This window comes from Brassica napus, chromosome A6, assembly GCF_020379485.1.
Source record: "Brassica napus cultivar Da-Ae chromosome A6, Da-Ae, whole genome shotgun sequence".
Lineage (NCBI taxonomy): Eukaryota > Viridiplantae > Streptophyta > Magnoliopsida > Brassicales > Brassicaceae > Brassica > Brassica napus.
In genome coordinates, this window is record NC_063439.1 from 3,356,112 (window position 1) to 3,364,609 (window position 8,498).

The window sequence follows — 8,498 nt, forward strand, 5'->3', positions numbered from 1 at the left end:
AAACTATGCCGGCTACACAGCGTCAGAGAAAAATGCCGTATACCAGAGTCGATTTCGTTAACCGGAAAGATAAATCATCGACGGAACCACCGCGACTCACTGTCTCTCAAGAAAGAAAAGAGAGTCTACCATTCCGTAGAGCTCTATACTTTCAGAAAATTCTTTTTCATCAAACCAATTTGCGCGAATTATTATCTGTTTATTTCCTTGTTATATGAGATTTTATGTATATATAATTTTGAAAAAAAATTTTAAAAAAAAAGTGAAATTTTTTTGAAAGTAATACATAATTCAGTCTAAGCCGCCTGGCACTTTTTTCTAATCGAACCAATCACAATTTTCGAAACGAAACTTTTCAGCAAGCGAGAGTCTCTTTACTTGATGTTTCCACAACAAAATATTTATAAAAGATAAATTTAAATCTCTCCCAAGAAAAGAACTTCATCTCAAATTGTTAACATCTAGCAGCCACAAGTTATACATCAAAAAAAAACTTCTCCAAAACCTCCTGGTAGATCAAAGCTCTTATAGTGCTCTCTCCCATTATCTGTAATATGACGCCATGACGTAGAGCATCAAAGCCGATGAAGCAGTGATTATAAGTTCCTGCAATCCAGTATCAACGTCAGAACTGTTGATTTAGTTCTTTTTGAAATATATCAAAAAGCCTGGTTATCTCTGATGGAACTATTAAAATTTAGAGACCAGACCCTTCTTGGTTCAGAGATCATGGCCAAACATAGCCAACATGGATGTTCCCACTTACTGATCGGTAGAAGTACACATACCATAATACATATAGAATATAGATGTGACAATCATATCACGGATCAACAGCATAATCATCTACAACCTAATCATCTACTGTTGTTTGTTGAGGCTTCATCTATTAACCTAATGATCCTCACCCAGAATGATCATTTTGTGTGGGACTAATTTAAGGGATGGGTCCAAGTGAAGAGAACACTAACCTGGTTATTGTATAGTGCAATGGGTATGGAGCTGCCCATGTACTCTATGACATTTAACATCCCAGTGTATGCCTGCAAAGCATGATTCACTATGCGTGTTAAACGTAGACTATAATCAAGCAAAATAACTTTTATAAAGTGAAAGCTAGTATATAGACATAAGCAGCTTTCTTTGATAAAGTGAGACTAGTAGAAGCTAGTGCAACATAAAACAGCAGAGTCTTGATAGATTTTAACATACCAAGGATGCAACAAGTATAGAACCGAAAACTAACGAAAGAGACCGAAGAAGCCTCTTTCCCATTTTCAATCCTCGTCCATTTTCTTCCCCTTCCTCCTGTTGCCAGTGTCAACATCAATGCTAATCAGGACTATAAGAGTCACCAGGTGTATCAACATTAAACAATATTTAAAAAAAAAAAAACTCACGTTATATGTTGGAGTTGAAGGGCCTTCAAAGGATTTTAATTTCTCAAAAATTCTGTAAACGAACACAAAGGACATGAACTGCAGCGGTTTGTACTCAACACTACGTTGGATGGCAATCCATGCACTCTGCAAAAAAAAAAAAAAAAGACAGAGAGATAATTCATATACGATTGTGAAGGGAGCAACTTAATCCTCAAAACATCATATTCTTCCAAAAGACTTACAAACACAGCTGATATTGCTAGGTTGATCAGCATATCGTTCTTGGGGGACTTGGAATACCTATAAACAAGATGGGTCAATACATTATACATTATAACGTGCTTTTGAAGGATTTAACATAAATAAACTCACAAAGAATCACTTACCTAGGACCCCAAGGTATTATGGGCTGCTTATCAGCATATCTAATGTCCTTGGACACCTGAAATTTCACCCAGGGATTAAGAAAGGAAGTTGAAGACGGCATTAATATTGGCTAGAAGGGGAGGAGGAAAGGGTACATACCTTAAACGAACCGAAAGTCACACCTTTCTTCCTATTCATTAACTGGGAATACATGAGCTTGTCATATGCTTTCTCAAGCTATCAACAGGAGTAACAGAAACGTGTTAACACAAGAAGAAAACAAATAAAATCATTACATAGAGGCAACTTACTAGAGCAGCAGTGGCTTCATCACCACTCCTCTGAGCTTCTTTAAGTTTTCTTTGATAAGTTTGCTTGATCTTGTCGAAGCCCTCTATAGGGTTAACACCAAGAACCTGACAAGGTGATCCCACTCAAGTCACGTCTTGAGAGAGACACAATGACTAGTACAAAAACAAGTCCTTTTCAGAGGGATCAATCAATTCACCTCGTATGGGTTAAAGTCACCATCAGACAGTGGGTTTCCAGCAGCAGAAGACGAAGCAGCACGTATCACAATCCTGCTCTGCAACACCCTTCTAGGAAGAAGCCTGAAACATTTTCATTACAAATAAGGAAAATGGTCTGAACAAAGTTGAGCACAAGAATGTAACTTCCGCTAAAGTTATAAACTTTGTACCCAATTGTAAGAAAAGCTTACAGCTTTGAAACTCAATTAACAAAAGATAAGGGTTTTCTCACTAAGTTAGCAAGACAAACGTTATTGGCTGCTAAGCAAGTAATAGAGACGAAAGGCATCAATTTTGAAGGCGACGAAGAAGCTACCTGACGAAAGACGGCGACTTTGGAGCTCGAAGAGTAGTATTGGAGCTCCTATGACCAATTTGAGGAGGAGGGTAACGAAACGCGTTTGAAATAGCGGAAGCCATCATGGAGGAGGAGGAGGAGGAGGAGGGCGCAGAAGTAGCAATTAACAAGTGAGAGTTCGGCGAATCAAGTCTGCTTAGGTATAGCAATTAACTTCGCGTGGCCTAATGGATAAGGCGGTCGCCTCCGGAGCGGGAGGTTACGGGTTCGAATCTCATCGTGGACTATTAACGGACTACCTCTCAAGGCTCTTGCTGGATCCGTCCCTCCTAGAACAAACTTTGATTAAAATGGTCATCATCCCTGAATATCAACTTGGGCCAGGTTTCTTCTTATTTTCTCTAATAGACAGCTTGTTATTTTTGTTTGGGCTTTATTTTGTTTTGGGCCATTTACACTTCTCCCTTGGGCCCATATTTTGAAGCTTTGATGAAATGTTGTTTTATCAGTTCAAAATGTTTGGAAGTCTTTGTGTGTGTCTTACACTCTTGCTAATAGAAAGGAGGGGGGGGGGGGAGAGCTAAGTTTTTGGAGATAATGGTGGTCAGGTAAACCCCCTACGAAATCTATAAAACTTAGTTTGGTTTGTTATGTAGTATTCGATTTTTTTGTCTTTGTTTGTTTTGCTTGTAACGAAATGGATTTTGATTTTCCTCTATGCAACATCCAGAAAGGTGTCACACAACCAAAGTCATATGTAATGTTTCAACAAAGAAGCACGATTTTCATTATTATTTCTCTCTACTTTTTTAGGACGATTTTCTCCCTAGCTAACAAAAAAAAACCGTTACACTTCTGTAAGTGGATGATGTGGAAAGCAATAACAAAATATAAAAAGTAGAGACATGCGGGGGTGTGATACGTACCTGAAAACCCCTAGTGAGCAAAGAATCTGTAAACACAACAGCTAATTAACATTAGAATAACCAAAGGACATAACTATGACTACTAAATAAACCAAGGACAAAGACATGCATAAAAGAAAAGAGAGCATGAAATCATCAGTATGGAACAAGATGTCAAAATAACAACCATACTTAAATATATGAACAATCATAGAGTAAAACCAAATATGTGACTTATTCCGTTTTCTATTTTCTCTGCATACATCATCATCAAGTCAAAAGTTCTAGAAGAATATGTATAAAGATCCCGATTGAACACTATTTATTATTGTTCATCATTAAGTACTATAGACTTTTTCCATACAAATGTTTTAAAACTAAAGATTTCTTGCCAAATAAGATACTCAAATCATTCCAAACGCTTCAGTATTTTCCTTTTTACAACAAAGATATTAAATCATCCATTCATTTAACCAAATAATTATATAAAATAATATAAAATACTATACTATTATGAAATATTAAAAAAAAACAATTTCAAATATATAAATGATATTTATTTCTCTTTTGTCAACATATCGTTAGAATATAATAAGTGATTGAAATTCCTTATGAATATGTTTATAAATATGAATATAATATTACAAACCTTCTCCTAGTAACATCTAAACAAATAAAAACATACCAGTCTTGCAAATAAGTACATAAGGAAATTACACCTACAAATATAAACTGATTGACTTTCAAATAGAGAAAGTGATATTAAAACCACTAAAAATAAAAAATAAAAGTAATAATAAAAAGAAAGCTTAACAGAAAATCGTATCTGATGGAAGGAAGAAAAAAACCTGTAGGCATCAAAAAGAATATTCCTTGAGAATTTAGCCTATTAATAACGTAAAGCCGACTCCAAACCTCCTCTTCTTCTTAAACACAACTCAACACCCACCAACAACAACACAACCACCAAAACAAACAAAATTCAAATACTATGACTTACAGCCAAACACTCGGACACAACAACAACAATAACGACAACAAGTACCAGATCTGCGAAGAGATCGGTCGTGGACGCTTCGGTACCGTCACGCGCGTCTACGCTCCGGCCACCGGAGACTTCTACGCCTGCAAAACCATCGAGAAGAGCTCTTTAACAGACGATCTCGACCGTGCCTGCATCGACAACGAGCCGAAACTCATGGCTCTCTTGTCGTTTCACCCCAACATCGTCCAAATCCACGATCTGGTCGACACGGACTCGACCCTCTCCATCTACATGGAGCTGGTCGATCCCTCCGTCTCGATCTACGACCGTTTAGTTTCCTCCGGGACCTTCTCCGAGTCCCAAACGGCGTCGTTCGCGAAACAGATCCTCCAGGGGCTCGCGCATTGCCACCGATACGGCGTCGTTCACAGGGACATTAAACCGGAGAATATTCTCGTGGATTTGCGTAACGATACGGTTAAGATCTGCGATTTCGGGTCTGGGGTTTGGTTGGGTGAGGGCGAGACTACCGAAGGTGTGGTGGGGACGCCTTATTACGTGGCGCCCGAGGTTCTGATGGGGTACTCGTACGGAGAGAAGGTTGATCTGTGGAGTGTTGGAGTTGTTTTGTACACGATGCTCGCTGGATCTCCGCCTTTTTACGGGGAGACGGCGGAGGAGATTTTCGAGGCGGTGCTCAGAGGGAATCTGAGGTTTCCGCCGAAGGTGTTCAGGGGAGTTTCGTCGATGGCTAAAGATTTCTTGAGGAAGATGATTTGTAAAGATGCTTCTCGAAGATTCTCAGCCGAACAAGCTCTCCGTAAGTTTCAATCTTTTTTTTTTTTACATTTATCTTTAGAATAATTCACATTTTGTTTTTAAAAAAATCACATTTTGTTTCATTTTCAACTAAAGTAAATAATTTTGTTATGTTTTATTAATTATTTGCAGGACACCCTTGGATCCAGAGAGCAGGAGAAGCAGAGGAGAGATTCATCTGAAAAAAGTGTTTGGAATGGAGATTCGGATATAATAAAATGAAAAGATGAGGCGAATAAATAAAGTAGTTACGGATTAGTAATAAAATCATCAGTAGTGCTTATCAGCTTTCTTGGTCTAACAGGTGTTTGTGTCAGTGTCGGCATGTAAATTTTGGGTATGGCTTTGTAAACTCCGCTTTCTAGACAGAAGACTCTTCTGGAAGAAGGCATAAAAAAAAAGGAGCTAAATAAAAAGAGGTTGATGCCAAAGCTGGGATGGCTTCTTCGTCTGAGTAGTGTTTGGCGATGAGTTTTTTTTTTAAATTTCTTTTCGCTGATAAGTCTTTAGCTAATGTGTAGGGTATAACCATATTTTCCGCCTTTTACGGGTTTTTTAATCCTTCTGGGATGTGTAAAAGGACGAGAGAAGAGTTGTACTCTCTTTTTTTTTGCTTTATCAATAAAATAAGCTGTTATGTTCATTTTACTTATTTGAATTCTTTTTTTTTTGTAACTTATAATTTGAGTACTTCTGTAATCCAAAATTCACGCTTACGATGATGGTAAAGAAGAGAATATGATAAATGATACTATTATTTAAATTACCTTGAGATTATACAAAGAAAGTATATTCGCCAAGTTTTATTTGATGATTCATAAAGATTATTCTTGCTGATTTGAAAATTCATATAAATTTACTAATATTTTAAAATTTATTTCTGTTCATATTTTTCAAAAAAAAAGTAATTAATATTTTTAATTTATGGGTTTCATAGAAATTTATGTTTTATTTTTTGATATTTTTTTGAAGTATCTAAAATTAAATATTAAAATAAAGTTATAGAATTGAATGCACTTGACACTCCATTAACTGAATAACATATGATTTTGAAAACATTTTACAATTACGAATAAAATAATTTACTATTATTCAAAAACAATAACCAATAGCTTCCATCAAGACTCCATTAACTGAATAACATATGATTTTAAAAACATTTTACAATCACAAATATAGTAACATACTTTACTTTTATTCAAATACAATAACCAATAGCTTCCATCAAGTCTCTGTGTATTTCGTTCTACAGTTTTGACACATGGATTTAAATCATACCTACCCACAGATTACTATGACTTTTGTGTTTTTTTTATGGACATGATATATTTTCTCTAGATTTAACTAACTTGCTTTAGAGCATTAATATCGCGGTCTCTAAGCAGCGTCTTTAGGTGTTTTTGGATTTAAAAAAAAAAGAAAAATGTATTAATTAGGTAGAAACGTCGCTTAATTAAGCAAAAGAGGAGACGGTTTTATGGGACACGCGTCACAATTGCATCGTTCTCTCTCTCTCTCTTGACGGATCATCTTCTCTCTTTCTCTCCCGAATCCTCGACGATATCGAAACTCTCTGGTGATCTCTCCTCGGCGCTGATCTCTCCTCGACAGTGTCGTCGGCGACTCTGCTTCTCTTTCGGTCTCCTCGACGAGTCGTCGTCTCCGTCGTTCTCGTCGGCGACTCTGCTTCTCTCTCGGTCTCCTCGACGAGTCGTCGTCTCTGTCGGTCTCATCGACGAGTCGTCTCTCTTGCGATCCTCGACGGCTCGGCTTTGCTATCGGTCTCGCCGACGATTGACACTCCAGTCTCGCGATCCTCCACGACTCCGACTCTCTCTCTCTTGGTCTCGTCGACGCCTCCACGTCTCTCTAGCCATCCTCGACGACTCCGCTTATCTCTCTTGTTCTCCTCGATGACTCTGCGTGTCTTTCTCAGTCGTCGAAGCTCTCCGGCCCGTGACTAGCATCGAGGAAATCAAATCGAAAAAGGTAAAGCTATGTATTTGTCCTTTTATGTCTCCGCTCGTGATTGTACAGATGATGATGTCTCTTGTGTTTGTTTAAGTCCGTGTCTCTGTTTATTATGTTGATTATGTCTGGTGATTTTAAGATCGATCATCACTGATTCTTTTTGTTCTGTCTCTTTGTCTTTGTTTCTTTAGATGAACGAATGAAGCTACACGAAGAAACCTGAAGGTTCTTCAACGCAGAGGTCTACAATTGGCGTACAGGTAAAAAATAAAATTTGCTCTCGTAAATTGATTGCTAGTTTGAAAAAATAACTGTGGTTAGGTGTGATTAATGGTTAGATAGAAACTGATTAATGTCTGCAATATATTGATTGTGAATCTCTTTTCTCTGCAATATATTCATTGTGAATCTGGCTGGTTGTCTGAGGTGTGATTAATGGGTAGATAGAAAGAGGTTTAAGTCTGATTAATGAGTTAGGTGAATGTCAACTCGAATTGGTTGAAAGTTAAACTTTCTCCTCTATAAACAACTCCTTCTTCTCTTCTTCTCTTCCATCTCTCAACTACGGCTTCTTCTCTTCCTTTAGACAAATTCAGATATGGATCCCAATCCATTTAGGAATTTAAATTTTGTTGATCTTCTTCAAAGTCAACAAGATAGTTCTGGTTTTGAATCCTCTGCTCTTCCAGTAATTGGGACACAAGCTACTGAAGGATGCAACTTCGAAGAGAGCAGTCCTGCACAGCCTAAAGAAAGAAGGAGTTGGGGTCCAACAGAGGACGTCGTGCTCATCAGCTCGTGGCTGAACACGAGTAAGGATCCTGTCGTTGGGAATGAGCAGAGGTCAGTTGCATTCTGGAAAAGAATTGCAACTTACTTCAACGCCAGTCCTAAGCTTGTAGGATGTGAAAAGAGAGAGTCGTCTCAGTGCAAGCAAAGATGACACAAGATCAATGACATGGTGAGCAAGTTTTGTGGAGCGTTTGAGGCTGCTACCAGGGAGAGAAGTAGTGGGCAAAATGAGAATGATGTTCTCAAACTTGCCCACGAAATCTTCTTTACCAACCACAAGAAGAAGTTCACCTTAGAGCACGCATGGAAGGAATTGCGCAATGACCAGAAGTGGTCTGAGCTATCTACTGCCAAAATTGATGGAAGTTCGAAGAAGAGGAAGGTTGGCGACCCTTCAAATGTTATCTTTTTACTATGTTTTATTTGATTAAAAAAATAAGTTTCATAAAA

General features: G+C 37.8%; 3 protein-coding genes across 3 annotated transcripts; 2 read left to right on the forward strand and 1 right to left on the reverse strand.

Moving 5' to 3' along the window:
- Positions 1–352: 352 nt before the first annotated feature.
- On the reverse strand, positions 353–2,887 carry LOC106346317. The gene is made up of 10 exons (XM_048782069.1): positions 2,595–2,887; positions 2,257–2,359; positions 2,060–2,164; positions 1,908–1,985; positions 1,769–1,824; positions 1,625–1,682; positions 1,401–1,526; positions 1,213–1,308; positions 972–1,043; positions 353–606 (listed from the first exon to the last, which is right to left on the reverse strand). The coding sequence occupies exons 1-10, from the start codon at positions 2,699–2,701 to the stop codon at positions 544–546; spliced, it is 864 nt and encodes a 287-aa protein (XP_048638026.1). The 5' UTR covers positions 2,702–2,887; the 3' UTR covers positions 353–543.
- A 1,502-nt stretch (positions 2,888–4,389) lies between these two features.
- LOC106346315 (phosphoenolpyruvate carboxylase kinase 1) lies at positions 4,390–5,928 on the forward strand. The gene is made up of 2 exons (XM_013785604.3): positions 4,390–5,286; positions 5,418–5,928. The coding sequence occupies exons 1-2, from the start codon at positions 4,473–4,475 to the stop codon at positions 5,465–5,467; spliced, it is 864 nt and encodes a 287-aa protein (XP_013641058.1). The 5' UTR covers positions 4,390–4,472; the 3' UTR covers positions 5,468–5,928.
- Positions 5,929–7,854: 1,926 nt separating this feature from the next.
- LOC125575820 (glutathione S-transferase T3-like) lies at positions 7,855–8,199 on the forward strand. Its single transcript, XM_048734933.1, has one exon. It carries the CDS (start codon positions 7,855–7,857, stop codon positions 8,197–8,199), a length of 345 nt encoding a protein of 114 aa, XP_048590890.1.
- Positions 8,200–8,498: the final 299 nt, after the last annotated feature.